This window comes from Lipotes vexillifer, unplaced genomic scaffold, assembly GCF_000442215.2.
Source record: "Lipotes vexillifer unplaced genomic scaffold, Lipotes_vexillifer_v1.1 scaffold428, whole genome shotgun sequence".
Taxonomy (NCBI): domain Eukaryota; kingdom Metazoa; phylum Chordata; class Mammalia; order Artiodactyla; family Lipotidae; genus Lipotes; species Lipotes vexillifer.
In genome coordinates this window covers 582,055-604,530 of record NW_006781879.1, presented here as the reverse complement: position 1 = coordinate 604,530, position 22,476 = coordinate 582,055, and the positions used below count along the sequence as shown (strand labels likewise).

The 22,476-nt window shown below is 38.3% G+C and overlaps 1 protein-coding gene across 1 annotated transcript in view; it reads right to left on the bottom strand.

Annotated features, from left to right (window-relative positions):
* Positions 1-22,476, bottom strand: part of CDKAL1 (CDKAL1 threonylcarbamoyladenosine tRNA methylthiotransferase) — a 667,990-nt gene that overhangs the window by 218,128 nt on the left and 427,386 nt on the right. Inside the window, exon 11 of the mRNA XM_007454853.1 lies at positions 17,771-17,916. Within this exon, the coding sequence (XP_007454915.1) occupies positions 17,771-17,916 (146 nt within the window). The remainder of the gene's footprint in view (positions 1-17,770; positions 17,917-22,476) is intronic.

Here is a 22,476-nt window from a genome sequence, read left to right as displayed (position 1 = left end):
GGAAAAAAAAAAAAAAAAAAAAGCTAGAAGCAACTTTTAAGATTCTTTCCTCAATGCTAGTTGAAATAAGTAAATTAAATAGCCATATTGTTATTTAGCATCTCCTAGTGGCCTGCGGCATATGAAACATTTTGAAAGACAGGCTTAAATAGGTTATATTTTGCCTACTGCTGTATGGATGGTGATTCCTATGTACAGCCAATTAATTAAGAAAAAATTTTTAAAATATCACCATAATGGGGGCTTCCCTGGTGGCGCAGTGGCTGAGAGTCCGCCTGCCGATGCAGGGGACACGGGTTCGTGCCCCGGTCTGGGAAGATCCCACATGCCACGGAGGGGCTAGGCCCGTGAGCCATGGCCACTGAGCCTGCGCATCCGGAGCCTGTGCTCCGCAACGGGAGAGGCCACAACAGTGAGAGGCCCGCGTACCGCAAAAAAAAAAAAAGTCACCATAATGCATGCTGCACAAGACAGCAGTTGACCATGTACAACAGCTGAAGCATGGGCTATTTACTGCTACAACTCAGTGACTTCTGAGGCTTCTGGCAAAGGTATTATTTAAATTTCCTATATCTAACGATAGCCTAAGCCACTAATATTTATGCCATCTAGCCTCCAGTTTGTTTTTTAATGCAAAACAAAACTCCTTTAGAAACTCTAATTCTGTCCACAGCACCTGACACAGCAGTAGAAAGAATACCACATGGGATCTTAATTAGGAAAAAAATAATAATACATCCACAGTGTTGCAACAAATGGGTACCTGAAGAAATAGTTTCTCCTAAAACGGAGAGAGAGAGAGAAAAGAAAAGGAATAACTCAGTGATGAGGACAATAGAAACCAATTAGTTAAAAACCAAAACCAAAACAAAACAAACACTGAACGAATGAGACACATGACAGATGACAAAGCAACAGAGATAAAATAAGGTAGTCCAGGTATAACCTCCCTTTTGCCACCAAGAAAACACACCTAGTTTACATACGGATGTAACTTCATTTAAATAACCTGTGAGGGAATGTAGAACAAAAAGAATTCACTTCCTACCTTCACAAAGGACACCCTTACCACAATAAGGAACCAAAAGTAATAATAATGTACGAACTTGTATTATTCAATTTTAGGCTATTAAAGGTCTGCTTGACCTAAGAGTTCATCCTTATCAAAAACACTCAATGTCATAATATTTTCAAACGAGTAGACAATCCTTCTATTTTATATCTAAGTATAACTTCTATTACTTAGATAGAAGCTTATTCCAATATTTTAATAACATTTTTATAAGAATACATTCCATTAAGGTGACACGAAATAAACAGACAATCAAAAATTGCAACATATACATATTTATATTTTAAGGATCAACTCTGGTTTCAGCATTTTGTTTTAGGTAATTAGGACCAAATTAGTTCATTTGGAATCAGTGTTTCTTTATTTTTTCTCAGCAGCTCTTATAGCAAAAAACAGAAATATAAAACCCTGTCTTGAAACATAAAGTGTGGCCCAAACAGAGCCTGTCTGCATATACTTGCCTACATTGTTAGATTTATTTCCCTTGGCTTGATATTATTTCTAGAAAAATAATCTTGGGCTCTATATTTAGCTATCTAAGTAAGAAGTCCTATTAATCCACACATATCTTAAGCAGTGAATATTCTAGCAATTTGTTTGAAGAAGGCGTAAATTCTCTCTGCCCTTTCTGCTGGTGCACCAAATAATGCAATGGCGTACCCAAGGGAGACTGTACAGAGAAGGCAGAGACTCCTGTTTGACCCCTGCTGGCAATCAATTTATGGCCTCAAGCACAGAGCCTGACAGTCCTTGCAATTCTATATTAGCTTTTGTAACTCTTGATATTATTCTTATTCATATAAATGTCAAATTCCTATTGGTAACCTGAACTAAAAGTGTTCATAATCTCAGTTTACACCCTTCAGAACACGTCAGAATGGAGGAACTGAATTAAATTTTATATATTTTAAAGTAAACACCCAAGAAAGGGAATTAAGAAGAATAGTTTTTGCTGCTAAACATAAGATACCATGCTGTGTGAAGGTTGATCACTTAAGAAATATAAAATAGTCCGGAAGAGCCAGCTGTCTTACAATAACAATAATGAAATCACTGTCTTTCAGTGAAAGGGGTTAGCAGTGAAGAATGAGACAAAGCAGAGCTAGGAAGAGAACTGACTTTCCAGGGCTATTTTCTATAGGATACAATTATTTTTCCGTAAAATATGGTGCACGTCGGCATGAGGCTGCTAGTAGTAGGCTGTATGCACTGAATCAAAGCATAAAGACAGTCATTTTCACCCTTTCTCGAGTCCTGGTGCATTCAGGTGACGATGAAAGAGGCGGGTGTGCTGCATTACAGGGCCTCTGACTCGCTTGCCTTGGGACAAGTAACCTGCCTTAGCCAGCAAAGCCTTTGCTGTCCTTCCTGTAGGCTTTTCTACTACAGGATTCGAAATCTCCACATCCTACAACACAAATCAGTCCTATGACAACAACAACAGAAATCCTTCATTCAACAAAGATATAATGGGTTTGTTTTAGGCACTGTAGTATGTGCTGGAGATACATTCATGAAGTTGTACGGGGTGGGGGGAGTGTCTGTGGGGGGGAACATGCACAAGCACAGAACAATGTGGGGAAGCCTCATAATGGAGATAAACTGTAAGGAGATTATGCATGTAAAATACTTTGCAGCATTCCTGGCAGTACCTATCAGTAAGTGGTAGATGATAAAACGACTACTGCTGCTGTTTCCTGTACTGAAGGTGATGGGGAGCTATGGAAGAATTTTGCTTAAAAAAATACAAGGTCGGGCTTCCCTGGTGGTGCAGTGGTTGAGAGTTCGCCTAACGATGCAGGGGACACGGGTTCGTGCCCCGGTCCGGGAGGATCCCACATGCTGCGGAGCGGCTCAGCCCGTGAGCCATGGCTGCTGAGCCTGCGCATCCGGAGCCTGTGCTCCGCAACGGGAGAGGCCACAACAGTGAGAGGCCCACGTACCGCAAAAAAAACAAAACAAAACAAGGTCTATATTTTAGGAAGAACATTCTGGCAATGAATTGAAGGGTCGATTGGAGGGAGTGGGCCTGGAAGGGATTTAGGAGGCAACACAATTCACAGAACTTCCTCAATGAGGGTAGTGAGAGTGGGGATAAAGGGTCAGACACAGGTTGTGTGGGCGATCAAACTCATGGGACCTGGTGGCAGATTAGATTGGGTGTTAAAAGGAGAGAGGAAAGTCCACAAAAACTGTGCTTCTGACTTGGATGGATGGATAGGGGGGCCTTTTACTAAGATAAAGAGAATGGCAGGAAGAGTAAGTGTGAAAGGTGGGGACTGAGAGCTTGAGGAACACCCAAGTGGAGCGCTCTCGTTGAAAAGCGTTCTGATAGACAGATGCACAAGTGTGAAGGTGGGGGGAAGGGCGGGGCGAGGACTGACGGACACTGAACCGGACTCACGATTCATGGAGGAGGGAGCCGGCCAACGTTAGAGAGAAGAAAAATTAAGCATGAAAGACGACTGCCTGCTGGAGTCCGCAAGAGGAATTTAACAAGAGTAGACCTATTGAAGGAGAGTGGGCCGAAAGCAGACCCCAGAGGGTCAAGGAGTGGATGGAAGGCGGGGGAGGGGTGTCAGGCCGCTGGGTGGTCATTCTTCAGAGAAAGTGGGCCGTGAGGAGGAACGAGCGCATAGGAAAATGCAGGTTCCACAAGGGGTTTCTGGAGAACAGGAGTAACTGGAAAGTAGAAAACACTAAAACTCATCAGGAGAAAGCTAAGGAAAGGGGGGGGAAATGATACAAACCTTCAGTTAGACTGGAATTTTAAATAATTTAGCTCATTTTAGCTTATTTTATAGATGTGGAAACTGAGGGAACGCTACCTTACATTCTGCCATTACCATGAGAGGCAGCAGCCAGAAGATCTCAATTGCCTCCAATAAGTCAAAATAAAAATATCTTAATAAGTGAAACTAGGGTTGCCGCTATACATTTAAAGTAAGAATTGCCTCTAATAATTCACAATAAAAATAATATCTTAACAAAGGATTAATACATGACCAGGTTGTATTATTCTCTTTATATTCTCCAGGTTTCAAGAATCTTTAAATTAAAAAAAAAATTCTTACTTATTCAATCTAAGTTCTCTTTTATGAAGATAACCGACAGAAAAAATATCTTGAAAGGCTTCAGCAAATTTATATGTTTCAATATGAATGTCACCAGGGATGGGAGAATATAGTTTCTATACTGTATAGAATAAAGACCAGGCTTTGAATTGCAGATCCATCACAAATGTACCTTCTCTGACCTTTAGTTTTTCAACCTAAAGCATGTGAATAGCACCATAAACTTGCAGGGTTATTGTGAGAATTGAATGAAATCATGAATTTAAAAGCACCTAACAGCTATAAAAGCTACTCTCCTTAGAGCAGTGCTTCTTGAACTATTTGTGGAGAATAACCAGTTTTCTTTTCAATTCATTATGGACTGATACATTTCTAAAAACACAACTAAGGTGAATTACTAAAAAATATATCATAAATTTGATGTCTTGAGAATGTTAAATTACCAGAAAATCTAAGTGCTTACTTTCAAATTCAGTAATCTTGTACATCAAAGACAAAGAGGTTGCAAACAGGCACTGGTCTATGAGCCAATTTTTGAGCAGTACTTATTCAGAGCATAGCACGTGCGATAGTACAGCACAATAGTTCAAAAGCACTGGCTCTGGTACCAGGCAACCAGGGTTCAAAGTCTTCTCCATCACCTACTAGCTATGTAACTTCAAGTTCTCTGTGCTGTGGTTTCTTCATCTCTAAAATGTGATTGTCAAAAATACGTGTTTCACAGGGTTGTGGTAAGAATGAAATGAGTTCATATATATAAACCAATCTGAAGAGCGACTGGGACGTTTTTAAGTGCTCAATAAGTATTAGAAATTAATATAATTATTCAGTGAGTAATATCCAGAGAAAAAGTCATGATGTAATGTTTTTATGCAAATGTTGTTTTTTCTATTTGTTTGTTTCTGTTGCTGTTTTATTTGGGGAAAAAATGGAGATTTATTTTAGCTTACAGAAAGGGAAAACATACATCTTTTATGCATGAAAATATTGCTGGAAAATGTATTAAAACTTAAGAGTTTTTTTTTTTAAAGCTTCCTAGGTACCACGATTCTTAATGTTGTAGAGTTTCCCATCAAATTTAGTCTCTTTTATCTCTATAAGAAAAAATTCAGGGAATTACACTATAAAAGTTAAGATGAATTCTGACTTTTTTATAAGTAGAAAAACACTCTTCAAAATTTAATTATATCATGATTCTTGAAAGCACAAAGTAGTTAAAAGGGAGAAAAAAGAATTAACATTTGAAAGAGAGCAAACTAGACAATGAAATAAATTTTTTCAAGGAAAAACTCAAAAGAATAATACTTTTTCCAATGATACAATTAAAACATTGAATCACAATAAATTAGGGAAAAGTATATGAAAAAGAGGCATTACTGGACAGTGGAATTAAAACAGTATTTTCTAAGAGGTGTTTGATGCTTGGTCTTATTTACATAGTTAGACTAAAAACAACTTGCTCTAAATAATAATTAAGGGAAAAGAAATCTGTTCACTTTAAAGGCTATTAACAAGAAACCACTGATTTCATTGATCAAAATAGATTAGTTTATAAGGAAGAAATTCCTTTAGGAATCTAAGACACCTAAAATAAATAAAGCAAAAGCACATCATGCAAGTAACCCCACACAAATGGAGAGGAAATACTGGGGTGGAAATAAGCTTGCCCCAACAAATAAAAGAAAAATGTGATTTTCTCCTCTCTGCCTCTTCTGTTCTAACATGAAAGTATTTAGTAATTCTGGAAGAATGCCAACTCCAGTATACTGTCATCTTGAATTGGAGATGGTAGCAGGAGAAACACACTTAAGGCTTTTGCATTTACTTTTTGATCTACTGTGGTAGATAGAAGCAGTGGGTAGAAGGATATGCCCTAGAAGGTACAGAACCACAAGAAGGGACTCACCATGAGGCTGAGGCAATTGCTAATGTATACAAAAAGGACACCTAGGACAAGAAAAATTGAGATAACACTGATCTTTGACATTAGAAAAGAAATGAAGACGTTAAATGTCTTTAAGTCTTCAAGTCTTAAATGGCGTTTTCTGATAATCACCCAAAATAGACAACTGATAATATGCCAAAATATTGTTTAGTTTGTGAGGTGGTCTCAGTATATGTACATTAAAAAAAATGAAACTACCAACCCCACCAGCAACAATAAAAAATGAAGAATATCAACTGGTTCATGTGCAAAAGAAGGTACGATACCCAAGAAAAAATAATTAGATGCTTAGAACTATGATTACAAATTCAACTCTTTTTAGGGGCAGTTATCAAACTTTAACATGAGAACTTTTAAAAAAGTACATGTAGTGACAGAGATTTTTGGTGACCCCTCTATATCTCTTCCCGCCATCTTCCACAGAAATAGATTATTAGCTGGACACATGGACGCCTGGAAGAAACTATTACTTCCCATCTTCCCTTGCAGCTAGGGATGGCCATGTTCTAATCAATGAGATATAAGTTTAAGTGTCCTGTAACTTCCAAGAATGTAACTTTTAAGGAGAGGAGGGGTACACCCTTCTTCAATTCTTTCTCCTTTTTGTTGGCTGGAATGCGGACTTGATGGATGGATTTAAGCAGTCATCATGGACCATGATACAGAAACTCAGGCTGAGGAGAGCTGAGCAACAAGACAGAATCCTGAGTCCTTGCTGCTGTGGACCATCCCACCAGCACAAGATTACTACCTCCTAAATTTTTTCTTTAAATGCAAGAGGGCAATACACAACTATCTTCTTTGAGATATTATTTTATGTTTTTGGCAATTCACAGCCAAAACCAATCCCATGTAAAGTGGAGTACTACATGTGATAGAACCTAAAAGTATGGCATTAGTTTATTTAGTTGGGCAGCAGGTAGAAAGAACCCATATTGCAGGCTGGAAAGCTAATTAAAGTTATATGTTTGCAAAATATTTGGTCAAATTGTCATCTGCTGAACCTTGGAAGACAGACCAAATGTTAACTAAGTCTGCAGCAGTAGAAGTGCAACAAATGATTCAGAACCTTAAATATGAGCTGGCTCCCCCTTACTGTTCTTAGCAACAAGGAACACAGATTAGGACTGGCCAGCTGCAAGCTGAGATTTAAGAAAACAGAGCTTTTCTAAGAAAATCTCTGTTTATGAACTACAGTCTAATTTGACTGAGAATTCTGTGATTTTGAGGTTTGCAGGTTTGCAAAACCCAAGCAAAGCAATCACAAGCACTGGCTACAATACCATGGAAGATAGAATTGGTGCCCCATCATACATTGGCTCAGTTTTCTGGAAGTGATGCGATTAAGAGAGTTTCAGATGGTCTGAAAGGAGTCATCCGTAAGTTCAGAGGCAGGAGATAAACAGAGGCCAGAGGTCAATAAATAAGAGAGTCTTCAGGTTCAAAACTATGCCCAGACATGACTTTCGGCTACACTTCTTCATGGAACTGACAAGAAACAAACAGAATGAAAGCATACTAATTTTTTTAGGGAACTGAGCTGCCAAAGATACACCAGAATGATGTGCATATCATGTACAGCTCTTAAAGCAATTTCCATGTCTCTAATCAGCACCAGAAGAAAGCAGGCATGGAAGTGTTAGAACCCAGGCAGAAGATCAGACTCCCTAATGCCTTTCACAGATATGGCCGTGAAGGTCAATCAACTAGGGAGTTTCTCTCACAGAGGGAAATCAGGGCTCATCAGATGGGATAACTGAAGAATGTCCTTCAGTGCTCAGGCAGAAAACCTTCATGATTTCTACCAAGCAGGGTTTGTTACTATCCATCGAATAGTAGCTGATATGTGCTTCACATTCTCCCATTTTTCAAATGGGAATTTTAAAAGTTATAATCATCTTATTTTTACTCCATTTTAAATGGGGAATTTGTTGGGTTGCCCTTTAGTTTATAGCCATCAGTCCACAGAAAGCCACATCTGGACCTTCTAAAAAGGGTAGCGCATCAACCACAGATCTTGGTACGAGTAGGAGAGGGTAACTAGATGGGGCTTGGGTTATCTCTCTTAGACCAAGGGTTATCTCTCTTAGACAAAGGATAAGTTCTGTATGTAGCAAGAAGAGTGATCAAATGGGAAACACTGAGACAGAGACTACTAGTTGCTCCCCACTATCTCACTTACTCTTATTTCCAACGGAGCCCTTTTTTTTACAAATGGGAACAAGGCGACTCAAAATAAAAATTACATTGCTTAGCCTTTCTTTTTGCCAAGTGCAAACACGTGATTAAGTTCTGACCAATTGGATATAATCAAAGTAACATGTGTGACTTTCAGAAAGCATTTAAAGGGAAGGAACACATACTCTTCTTTGCCTCTCACTTTCCTACAGACTAGAATGCAAATCTGATGGCTGGAGTTCAAGCAGCCATGTTGGACCATGAGATGAAAGCTTTAGCCTGCCTGCATCCCTGATATGCCGGAGCCTTATAAAGCCCTACTGCCTAGTCTGGACTTCATTTGCATGACTGAAAAATAAACTTCTACTTTCTTTATGCCATTACTTTTCTTCTGTCACTCGCAGACAAACTGAACTTCGATTTTTATGTACATAAATATACTTGCGTGTGTGTAAGCTAGTTAAAGCCTTTCTCAATAGCAGTAGGTTTTATGATATCATAAAGAAACTCAAACCTACAAAGTATAATTGTCTAAGGAAAAGAGGTTGGCTTTCACGTAAGACCTGTAATTCAGTATTTCTTTCTTATTCACGGAAAGCCTATAATAAACACTTATACTCGTCCCCACCTGCTATACCAGAATTAACGTTAGAGTTTCACTATACTTACCAAACACTGTAGTTACAAGTATTTATATAATATTATCTATGATTTAAGAATGTCAGTCCCTAAAAGACAGTTATCAAGTTTTACTGTGCTCATATTCTACACCTAACAAGTGGCTAACATATATTCTATAACCAATTAATAATAGTTGAATAAATGCAAGACTCTGGCTCCTTTGGAATTAATTCACAGTGATGTTTTTTGGTCTTATTTCCAGAATTTAAATTGGTCAGATTTTAATAATCTGAGATTCAAACTTTAAAAACAATTGTGGCTTTTACATTATCTAGTCTTTTCCCCGTTGTTTGCCGCTGACTTAGTTTTGGTACCTTTTGAATAGTACTGCAAAGTCTAGCAGAACAGTCAAAATTACATGCACTATACATGTTCCTTGATTTGCTGTTCTTTCTGTTAAGAATGGAAGGTCCTGGACAGAATAATGAGGACTCAGTGAATGTCCATCAGAGGATGATGACACGGATGAGAAAGGGGAGACAAGAGTGACCAATAACTGGTTCTCTCTCCTTATGTAGCAGCAAGTGAGAAAATGATCAGTGCTAAGAACTGCGGCTGTTTATGAGCAGGATTTTGAGCTGTATATTTAATATACTTGGCTCTAGGGAAAAGGATAACTAGGAGGTAGAAATGAAGACTTACAAAGTTTTTACAACAAGCAGGTTATGTAGGATGATAGCTCTGCAACACATAACCATTAGTACAGCATTTTATTTACTTATATACACACTTCATGAAGAACGTACAGCTTATAGTTAAAGATGTTGTTACAGGTAAGCCACTCATTACTTCTATTTGAAGGTTTCCTCCACGTGGTCACATGCAAACAGCTTATCACCCCCTCAACACAGTGACTCCACCTGGATGGGGAGTAAAAGCTAAAAAGGGCATACTGACTATAGAAAGAAGCATTAAATTTTTAAGAGAAAGCATGTAAGATTTTAAAATTTCTCTTTAAAAGTATAGTACAATTTTTAATTGGAGAATTATCATTATCCCCAATGTTTCTAAAAATTATCCTACCTGAAAAAGCTAGATGCCATGATAGCAACAAATAAAGTTTGGAGGATCACAGGCTGGAGCCTGAATCTGAATCTGCCAGTTACTAGCACAGTAACTTGGGGCAAGTCTCTTAACTATGTGCCTTAATTTCCTCACCTGTAGAATGGGGGTAATAATATTTGCTATCTCGCGTGTGCCACGGTGAGAATTACATGAGTTAACCCCTATAATTTGCCCATTACTTTCGACACATTATATGCTCAATAAATGTTGTCTAATAAGTATTGTTAGCTATTAGCCAGCAGGGGTCCACAGAACACTGAATCTCTACGAAAGCAGAGTACTATGTTCCACTAAAGGGAATATATCAGTTTCTCTGCAAACATCAGGGGATTTTCTTGCCTATGAAAAGAGAACTTTAATTAAAGCAGACTGAGAAATATTACTCTAAGCCTTAACGTTATTGGTTCCAGAGTAAGTGCCATTCTTCAACAAATACACATTATCCCTGCTTCTTGTTCTTGTGCCCCTGGTTGCCATGTACACAGTGCAACCATATGGAGGTGAAGGGGGACAAACCAAGCACTGTGCTGGGAACCGAGGATGCGGCCATCAACCAAGGACCAGGAAGACTTGTTCTCATATTAGCCACAACTACAATTCAGTAGCTTTTGAGCACTTACGGTATTTGGTAAAGAAAGTAATCTAACAATACTTTTTATTTTCCCATATAACGCAGAGCACCTAGCCCCACGTCTGCTTATAGGAGGCAACTCCAGTTGGCATTTGACCCTTACCATTTTCATTTCCCTAGAACTGCAACGTCCCTTGGCTTCCACGGTGTTATTTCCTTCTGAGTCTCCTCCTACACTGGCTTGATTGTGCCTTTTCAGCCTCTGTCACAGGATCCTTTCTCCTTTTCCACCACTCAAGTCTTGATGTTCCCTGGACTTCTGTTCTTGGCCTGTTTTCTTTCTTTTGGATGATCTCATCACCCACAGCTTCGTCTACTCCTCAGATGCTGATGACTGCCAAGTATTTCTCTCCAGACCCTCATCTCCCTCCTGGGCTCTTGACCCATATTTTCTATAGCCTGCAGGAGCAGTTCTGGATTGCCTACAAAGGCCTTTCAGATTCAGTATGTCTAAAAGCAAAGCCATTATCTTTTCCACCCAAATTTCTCCTTCTCATTTCCTTATCTTGGTTAACGACATCTTCTTCTACTGTGTCTTGAGATAAGATACCGAGGAGCCATCCTTGACACTCATGCCTACCTTCCTCATCTTCCCTTCTGAGCACACACTGTAAATTTTTATCTTCTCAGTATCTGTTGAGTCCACCTTATTGTCTCCATCCCTAGAGCAACATGCCTTAGATTAGAACAACAATAGAGTACTGGCTCAGCAATAACACCGCCTGAGTTTTCATCAAGGTTCTGTCACTAACTGCATGACCACGGGGAAATTACTTAACATCTTTGGGCCTTAAAAATTAAATAAGCTAATATAGACAATGCCTTCATAGCAGTATTTGACACAAAAGTAAATCTCAAAAATATTAGTTATTGGTTTTATTACTATTAGCATGTTAAGTAGTATTGATATTGTTATTGTTCCATTCGCTGGGCACAAAACAGATAAATGAAAAAGTGAATCATTTAATTAAAAGGTATTATTAGAATGGGCTGGAAGATTGTTACACAGTAGAAACTGAGGATCTAGTCCTATCATGCATTAAGTCGCTATGGGATTTCAACAAGTCTTTTTAACCATGTGAACCCTGACCTTCACTCTATAAAGTGCAGATTAAAAATATCTAACCTAGATACTTGCCAAGGTTTTTGTGACAACATTCTGACAATATGTGAGCCCTGTGGAATAAAAGAAGCACTCTGAAAGGAAAAATGCTTACTATTAGAATATGGCTTGACAGACTCTAATGTTTACAACAAAACGTTGAGGTAGAGAAAACATACAAAGGAGTAGGGGAAGGGAGCGTCTCAGTTCCTAGAAGGAATAACACAATCATATTACAAAAGGAGGTGGAAAGAGGTGAGTGGTGATGAGAATTCTCTCTCTTCAGGCTAGAAGCACAATAGAAAGCTAAATCAATAGAAAATTTAATTACCTTCAAACCCATTAATCAAATTTGGGGTAATCCCCAAATAATATGGTATTTAGCACATGAAGTCAAAATCTTCCAAATATAAATATAATACCATGTTCAAAAAGAAAAAAGTAAATGACTTTCTACTAGATAACTGTTCCAATGATATGTATTCATTCTCTTGAAAAAATTTAAAAGTAGCAAGGGAGAGAAGGGAAGAGAACAGAACTTCACTACCTCAGAAAGAAAGATGACAAAAGACAAAAGCGTGAACAAGACCCTAGGGACTCCCAGAATAACAGCCTAGTTAAAGATATTAAGAGTGATGAAAAAGAGCCAGAAAACATCTTTGAGGGAAGTGTTTTGCCTAAATTATTTTGGAGGTGGTTATTCAGCAAACAGAAACACACCTGGGAATGCATCTGGAAGAAAACTTAATTATTGAATCCTTGTTGAATCATTCTTTTTTTTTTTTTGCAATTTTCTTTTCTTCTATTCTGACAAATATTGCTATTTACGTTTCCAAGCCACTAGGAATAAAACTAGACAGAGGGGGAAAATAAACAGAATAAAATACAAGTTTAATGTGATTTGCCTTTTATCAGATTGTGCTCCAGTATGGACACACGGATGACAGGGACTAATGAAAGGAAGAAAAGGAACTCAGGATACTAATGAGTGAGCACGACTTTTTTGCAGATAGATTGGAAAACTAGGGAAAAGGACAGGCTGGATGATATGAGATAACTGTGACTCAGAGAAATCATCCTGCCAGATTGACCCCAGCTTCATGCCCTTGTGCCCCTTCACTGTCTGAGTGTACAGTAGAGAGGTCAGAGGACAGAACTTTCTCTGCAAAGCTGCCACTTCCCCTCTAGTTTGTTTTCCCCACAAAAAGATTCCCCTTTACCCCTGAGTACTCATTAGTTATTGGTTGTGGCATTTCACTTGGAAATCTCTGGGGATAGTAAACTTAGGGGTGTGTGAATGGATATCACAGGGCTAAAAGGGTTAGTATGGGAAACAAGACAAATTAATCCAGAAGTACACAGTACACTGACAAATGATAATGGTAAATTCTGAGATAGATAATACCATGGAATTAAAAGTCAACACAGGGGGCTTCCCTGGTGGCGCAGTGGTTGAGAGTCAGCCTGCCGATGCAGGGCACACGGGTTCGCGCCCCGGTCCGGGAAGATCCCACATGCCGCGGAGCGGCTGCCCCGGTGAGCAATGGCCGCTGAGCCTGCGCGTCCGGAGCCTGTGCTCTGCAAGGGGAGAGGCCACAACAGTGAGAGGCCCGTGTACCGCAAAAAAAAAAAGTCAACACAAAGACGCTAACAGTACGGTGCAAGTTACTTTAGATCCATGCAACTTGCAAGGAAAACAAACTGGTCATTAATTCATTCAAATTTTATTTACTGAGTGAGGGAGAAGAACCTTGTCTCCCAAGTTTAAGGTCTAGTTAACATAAATCAAAAGTCCACTGGACTTTTAACAAAATAATTTGTGTAAACGGTTAGGTCTTTTAATTCATAAGCCATTTCATTTCTTTCTTTTCTTTTTCTTTTCTTTTTTTTTCTGCTGTACGCGGGCCTCTCACTGTTGTGGCCTCTCCCGTTCCCGAGCACAGGCTCCGGACACGCAGGCTCAGCGGCCATGGCTCACGGGCCCAGCCGCTCCGCGGCATGTGGGATCCTCCCGGACCGGGGCACGAACCCGTGTTGCCTGCATCGGCAGGCGGACTCTCAACCACTGCGCCACCAGGGAAGCCCCAGCCGTTTCATTTCTTAAAACGTATCTATCAATAGGACGTTCTTGCATAGTTCTTTCACACTTTCATGTGTGAATTTGAGGACTAAGCGATTCTTTTACTTAGCATTAGAACATATTCTTGAGAAAAGAACTCTGCATATTGTCATTTTACAAAAATATATGTGAATATAGTTTATGTCGGGGACTGACTGTGTAAATTCAACGCTGCTCAAATGGGGTAGGACCCAATTAAAGTTTATGTCCAAGGCCCCAAGGTCCTGGGAACCCTAATTACATCCTTGCCATATATCACAGTGAAAAATCCTCTCATTGGGAAGTAAGTCTTTAAAATTACACTAGAAAATAAAAATAAATGATTCAAGTTTTCTACTTTTTAAAATCCCAGTATTATGTTAAAAAGACAACAGAGAAGCCAGTAAAGTGACAGGTAATGAAAACAGTACAATTTATGAGGTATTTATTAAAAATTATAAAAACACAAATCTCTCTCAAACCAGAATCACATCTCTTGCTTTGTTCTATGTAGTTTTCTTCCATATCCCTATAAATCCCATTACATATTTCAAGAAATCATCTTACCCATTTAAATAAAAACATCAAAGGACTTAGTTAATTTTCCAACAGGATTAATAAATTTGAATAGAATAATTTCAGTCATATGATTGTCTGCTCATGACCAGCGGTTTTAAATTAGTATATTAAGTAATTTAGACACTTTTCTTTGCAAAGCTTGCCTGATTTAGTACATTCCCATATGCCTCCACACGTGCTAACACTACCAGGTTATCTTCAATCTAGCTGCCATTATGGGAGTAGCTGCCAACTTTCAACCAACTGTAGAGAATAATGAATCAGCTTCAAGTTGGCTCATATGTAAACTTCTACTGCTCCCAGCTAAAACAGGGGCCAATTTCAACTGTAAAGAAAATTAATTTAAAAGATTTCACCTCCACTGTTTGAGAAACATGGCACCACGAACACCACTGAACTAACAGCTTAAAAGCATGCAGCTTTATGTAAAATTCCATAGTGTGGATTTCAGTCTTAAATGCTGTAGGTTGTTTTAAAGATTGGATTTTTTGAGGAAACAGATCAGGAAATGCCTCATCCCTAAATTCATAACATGAATATTTGAGAAGCCTCACACTGCTGGAGAAAAAAATAAATAAATGAGACTCTTGTTTGTTAAAGGTTCATTACAAAAAAGACTTCAAAGGCTTCAGAGGAAAAAAGATGCAAATGAAAAGGGCCACATTTATGCTCCTTCTGAAAAACAGAAGGAGTGAACACCAGACACACCATTTTAAGTGAGAGCCATTGTATGAATTTAGTGTTAGGCATAAACTAGGGCAATGTGGTAATATCAGACCCTCTTTCTAAGAATGACAATACTGTATTAAATTTTAATAAACATCGAACAAAACAATTTTATGCTGGATCAGTTATCCAGACTAGTGGTTCTATAGAAACCCCTGAAACTTTGGTGTTTCCAAGAATCATGAATCTATTTGGCATAAAGCTATGCTAGCTTTTATAGGGAAAAGTAAGCAGATGTCAGAGCAGAAGAGTACTAAAATATTTCATTTATTTCTAAATGTCCAACATAGTTGGAAATTATTCACTGGATAGATGAACTTCCCTTAGAGGACAGGAAAACCTTTCCAAAGAGTAAAGTTAGATTATATAGTCCTTACAAGATTGAGGCTATACTATTCTTTACAAGCAACAGGATAGACGGGACAAAACATACAGTTTTTTGGTTCTGATGAATTGTAAAACTATATATAGTACAGAGTTAATTTTTTAAAAAATCACCTGGAGATGCTAACTGGCTAGACTCATATTCTCCAGTCCCAGTGAGTCGCAGCACTTGAAACTGAAATTGTGGATGGATGGGTGGGATAGGTTGTCTTCTCTAGGCATCTCTAATTCCTCTCCAGGGATCTCTGATATTTCCAGTGCTGGAAATACTGGAGATCCCTAGGTAGGTTCTGGAGTCTTCCACACAGTTGGGACAGTTCTAGAAAAGTCACATGGATGCCACAGTGTATTTCAGAATCCAAAGAAAGAATAATGAGCTTAGTACTATCTTCTAATACTTTGATGGGATCATCTTTTGACCCCTATTTAGCTCATGGATGCTGTTGAAACTGTTCAAAATGCAACAGATTTAAAAGGTCCATCTTTGGAGTAACATAAAAGGCTAAAACTTGTTGGGAAATTGTTGCCCAGTTAAGTAGCAACATTAATTTCCCAAACAACTGAGTCAGCACTCACCCAAATGGAGGTAAAAGGAGCTGTTGATTCCTTAACCTCACTGAATCACATTAACACAACTATTTGGAAAGTGTTCTAGTCCATTCTGTACAACAGGCTGCATGTCTACACTCGGCAAAATCTTGTGCAACAGGTATGGACTGTGTGCATTAATTGCTACTGCTCTAGTAAGCAAAAGGCAAGAAATTTCACAGGTGTAACCAATTATTTGCAATTCTGAAAACATGCTGTTCACCAGCACCAGCGTGCCCAAAAGGACTCTCTCACATGAGACAAGTTTACCTATAATAAGCTAGAATAAACGCAAAGGAGGGATACAGGCCAACAACAGACATCTAATGTAAAAATCCTTATTCTATAGCCTTGCTCTCAGTTCTGTTCAAGATCAGGAAGTATCAGAGATCCATCATTATTCTGTTTTCAACTTTGAAAGTTGTATATACTTAATGATTATAATTATGAAATCTTAGAATAAATATACTTTCTATTCACTGATTTGAATATTTGAACAATTAGCTGTATTTGCTTGAATGCACACCAAGTGTCTTTATTTCTGGTAGTTAGGATAATCAAGAAATGCCTGGAGGTGAAAAAAAAAATTAGACACGTAAAGGGAAGATGAGGAAGGAAGGAGAAAGTAAACAGAAGAAGAAAAAGATTTTTAAAAGATCTGTATGTAGTCAGGATAAGTGACTAACTGAAGGTGGAAAAAATAATTGCTTACAATTTGTATAAAGCAATTGTATCCACGTAGTACTTGGTACAAAGGTATACAATTATAAGCAAGAAGATGGAAATAAAGAGTTGTATTTTAATTTAGAAAAACAACAGAGGAAAAGATTATGGGAAAAAATTATGGAAAGTAGAAAGACCCAGGCCACAAATATGCCAAGATAAATGACACATAGCCCCAGTGGGGAGAACAGTGCCCCAGACGAGAATGTTCTGTATGACCTTGGCCAGCATTATTTCCTGCCTTTTATAATCACAAAAGGCATTCAACGTTTGGTGATGATGAGAAGTAGGATTTTGAAGAATATAATTATAGGCTGCAAGTGTTTTCTGTGGAAGCAAAATTATCATTCATGTCTGAGATTGTGTAAATGTGCCTTAATTTTGGTCAATGGCAATTTGAACTTTAAAAAAACAGAATCCCAAAATCTCCTTATAAATCCCATTCTGCAAGAAGATCACAAGGATAAGTGTGTAAAAGCAAAGACATTCTCAGATACTCTTCAAAAACATGGTATCTCATAGAAAATTATCTCTTTTGTAGTGACATGATTTGACCTACCTCCGTGTCAAAATCAGTTGACAACTTCAAAAAGCCACATTAAAGGAAATTTAAGCAGAGCAAAGCTAAAGCAGTTTTCATCTACTAGGTCAGGGACAGAAATGATCACAATGCACATTACCTTAGGAAGACTGGCAACCTTACACAAATTAATGGGGTGCGATGCACAGATGGAAGGTGGATAAAACTGAGGGGCAAGAAGAAACCACATCAAGGGTGTCTAAGGAAAACTTAGAGGCTTTGAAAGCTTCGAAAGTCTCACCTCTCTCTGGTACCTTTAATTGTGGCTACCATAAGTGCATTTTTGCCACATGCTTTTAAAAGAAAAAAGGAGATGGTTCTTTCTTAAATGCTAACAGACTTACTTGTCTTTCAGAAAATCCACTACTCTTTTGAAGTCAGCCACGCAGTATTCTCTTTTCATTTCTGTGAGCACAGTGTCAGAGGCAGACTGGACTGGTATGTGCAGAAAGGCATAGACTCGGGGGTGATTAAGGATTTTTGCCATTTCCTTGAAAAAGATGGAAGGAGAAAACAATCACTGTAACAAATCAGAGAATGGTTTCCCTCAGATCAATTCTCACGAGTACAAGCAAATACACACAGCTGAAAACGGATCAATCTTCTAGGCTCCCCGAGTGAAAGTCCACCGGCATCACTCTAGGGTGACATCTGGGAATTTAACATGACTTTCGGAGGAGTTCACAGAAGTGTTATTTCCTCACGGTCATTGCCTCTCTTAGGTGACGAAACAGACATAAACTCATGTAATGCCTAGAGAGTAAAAAAGATTTTTGCATACTTCAAAATAAAAACCACTCCTCCCTTCCCTCAAAGCAGTGTTATATTCTGCCCTGTTGCATTAGCAGCAGAAGCAGCGACATTTAAGGTAAACGGTCAAAGCTGTAGAATCCTGTGCACTTGAGTAAAGTTCCCAAATTTAGGGCAAGTCAACACTTTTTTTTTTTTTTAAGACGCTGAAGGAGAAAAAGAAATCTGTTAACTCACCTGTTTCTTCTTTAGCTAGTTAGCAAACACTTATTTTTGAGTATCTACTATGCAAAAGGCAGAGTATCAGACAATGAAGCCAACCAGTTCACCAATGGTCACCTACTGCTATCTACCTTTAAGCTGCAGAGTTCCAAAGAAGAGAAATAAGGAGAGAGCAGAAAGAAGACTCTGTCCTGCGAAGTTAAAGAGAGCAAGTTTAAGCGAAACAAATTAGGAAATTCAGAGATTGTTCTAAATTCCTCCAAGGATACAAAGTGGGTAGAAAAAAAGAGTGGTAGAAGGAAAACGGTGGTAAGGAAACCATTTACGTGAGCAGAAAGAAAAATGTGACTAATTTATGGCCCATCAATGGGTTGGGGGAGAAGAAGGAAGGAGAAAAAGAGGGGGAGGGGAAGAGGGGGGAAAGAGAGAGAACAAACACTACCGGTCCAACAGAGAGGAAAATGTCAAGAAAGGAACTGCTCTTTAATAACTTGCATGTGTCCAGTGATTTTTAGTTTTCAAAGTACTGTACCATACTTTCACATCTGTCATCTCGTTTTGTCATTAGAACAGTATTTTGAAGGATCTTGTGGAGTCAAAGAGCCACCTAATTCCATACGGTCACCTCTCTTAGCTATTCAGGGCTCAGTCATGCATATGTATCACCCATACCCTTCACTCCTTCATTTTCTTTCCGTTGACTATAATACTAGTATTTTGACCAAAGTGGAAGAATAGAGTGACAAACTCAAACCATCTTCTTAGGAGCAGCTTAGTTGGTTTAAAAAATCCTTCTAAGAGATTCAAATAACCAAAAGACACTCCTCATGGATATCCTTTATTGACCTTCTCTTCCAGGAATTAATAGGGATATACCTTGTTATATATAGATTACTAAATTGGAACTGAAGTTCAAGAATTTCTTATTTAGCAGCAAAACAACTGGCTAACACATCATCTGAAGATTTCCTTCACAAAACTGTTACATTTCTTGGCTGGGTATTTAGTTAGAAGGCTCTTCATCTCCTTACTCAACACCTTCCATGTATAATAAGGCTGTGGGATACAGGGCAACATTTATCACTACCTACTCTACAATAAATATGTTGTCCTCCTGCTAGATTCTCTGTCTTTCAGGTTTTTCACACTTGAATATCAAGATTCTTGAACAGTGTGAGAAAAACAAATTATACAAAAATATCTGTTTTCTAAAGGCACAGGACTCAGCTTTAGTTAACTTTCAACATACATACTGTGGTAAAAAAAAATGACACCTTAACAAATAACACAATTTGTGAAATGAAATTTTACTCTCAATCTCTGTGCCTTGGTTTTCTCACCTGGAGAATGGAGATAGTGGTAATACCCACCTCACTGGGCTACCAGGCCGTTGTAAAAATAAAATAAGATAATCCAGTATGTGCTTATATGCTGGCTCTCAATACATAAATTATCTAACATTCTTCTTCCCTGGAGAGTATTTAAAGTTCATGGTAACACGTTTTCATGCACATGAATGGGAGTTTATCAATAAACAGAATAGCTTTTCAACAAGGCAGTCTCCTTACCTAGTAAGTGAAGGGGAGATAACTTGTACTGACTTGCAAAATCTAAATTTGAAAGGGGTTCCCAGTAAACGTGACCGAGGGCCAGAAAGGGTGCAGTTTCTGTTGGAAACACTCAGGGTGGCCTTCTCCTATAAAAAGGATACTGCACTAGATGAAGCATTGCCCTATTATAGTAGGACAATTTTCAAATTAAAATGTTAATAGCAAACAAGTAGGATAAATTTGGTGGGTTTTTCCCCTTTGGCTCAAAATTAGATTTCCCGCTAGTAATCATCTTCAGCTTCATACTACAGACTTTGCAACTTTGTAACAGTAGGCACCAGAACACAAAATAAAAATAAACTTGCCCCTTATTTAAAGTCTGTATTTCTTCTACTAAAAGAATCACGACTTAACATAGATTAATGTACCCCAAAGAGACAAAGTACATATTTTTTCTTTTGTTTTTCCTTTTAGCCCTCTTCTCACTCAGCACTGTTGGTTAAGAGTAACCTTTGGGCTACTTTCCCTTTCAAAATTCTTCTCTATTTTTAAGGTTCAGCTTAGAGTTACAGATTCTCTGGTGCAAGAGATGACTTCCTCCTCAGTGATTCCTCAGCAACCTGTTCCTGGTGTTACCAAAATATCTCCTTGGTTCTGCTTTGCAACATGGGTCATGCATCTCCAGATGGAAGATGGACAAGGGCTGCGATTATGTTTGACTCCTCTCTGGATCTCTACAATGGCTAGGACTGTGCTGAGTACACCGCCAAACATATAAACGCAGATCTGAGTCAAAACTACATCAAGATACAAAGAGAGAGATTTAAAATATAATTGCTATTTAATAGGAAGACAAATTTTCAATTAGTTCCATTTGGCTACCATTTATTTGGTAAATAAGCACATATTCAGGCAGGTAAACAAGCAGATAATCAGCCTGTTTTAATTTTAGAACAGTGAAAAATTATATATGAATATGTAAGTAAATATATATCTAAGAAAAGATCAGATTCTTTATAGGTAGCCCCATCATGGGTTATAATTCTAAAAGTCTGTCTGAGCCTTGGATTGGAATTACAATGTACATTCTTACAGAAATAATTTATAAATGGTGTGCCCAAGAACAGCAGCCATGAGCAACCCTAAGCTCAGAGCTGGGTAAGAGAGTCTGAGTAGACAGGCAAGTATGTGTGCAGACATGTGGGCACACAGGCCTGTGTAGGTCTGTGTGTGCATGCAGGCACATGTGTGTTTTAAGGAGCCCTGGTAGCAACTAGCATAGAAATAGTATCTATTTTAATATATGGTCATTTTTTATTTAAGGGTTGATGTACCAAGGCTGCTTAAGATAGATGGTGACTGTTTCATAGGTAAAGACCAGAGAATGTCTAACAGATCAACAAAACAGTATTTCTACCTGGTGTTTTCACATGGGGTTTTCCTATTACAAATTGGTGTTCATCTCACTGTTTGTGATTTTTTTTTTTTTTTTTGCGTTATGCGGGCCTCTCACTGTTGTGGCCTCTCCCCTTGCGGAGCACAGGCTCCGGACGTGCAGGCCCAGCGGCCATGGCCCACAGGCCCAGCCGCTTCGCGGCATGTGGGATCCTCCCGGGCCAGGGCACGAACCCGTGTCACCTGCATCGGCAGGCGGACTCCCAACCACTGCGCCACCAGGGAAGCCCCTGTTTGTGATTTTTTAATGAACTTAAAAAGCAAAGAAAAAGTAATGAATGAAAACAGGCTTAATTTTAAAAAGCAATTTATGTATGGTGCATTTTTAAAAGAAATGTTAAGTTTCACTTTTATTGCCCAGCAGTCATCAAATTAATCATCATATTCTACCTGGTGTTGAATATATATACTACCAGCTGAACAAAGTCACTCAGTGTATATTAATACTTGCATTCAGATGTCTCTGCATTCACAGTGAAAGCCCTCTCAGATTATAGCTTTGTTAGGAAGTATTGTATCTGCATACTTAAAATGCTAAACTTTATGTAACATCGCTATGTTTTTTTTTTCAGCTAATCTAAGATATATGTTGAAGCAAGAAAATACCTCAAAAAAAAAAAAAGACAAACTATACCATTTACCCTTGGGCATGAAAAGATAGCTTATTTAACATATAATTCACACACCATACCATTCACTCATAAAATGTATGCAATTAAATGTTTTTTAGTATATTCACAAAATGGTGCAGTTTGCCTGGAAACTTCTTGTTTATCACTCAAAATTAAACTCCACTTGGGGTGGAACTTTCTGTGGCCCATACAACACTTAATTTCTTCATCCCCTGTTCTACTTTTGTAATTGATATACAATTCCATTCCAGTAGTCATTGAAAACTGGTTAAGAAAAAGGACTCAGCAGTCTGACAGGCTTAGGTTCTACATTTAGTTATTTCATTTACTGCTCTTCATTGGGGACAAATTATTTAAATGTCTCTGAATGTTCATTTTCTTCATTCATAAAATGACAATGTATCAGTAGGATGCATTAGGTTATGCTGTATAGCATACGAT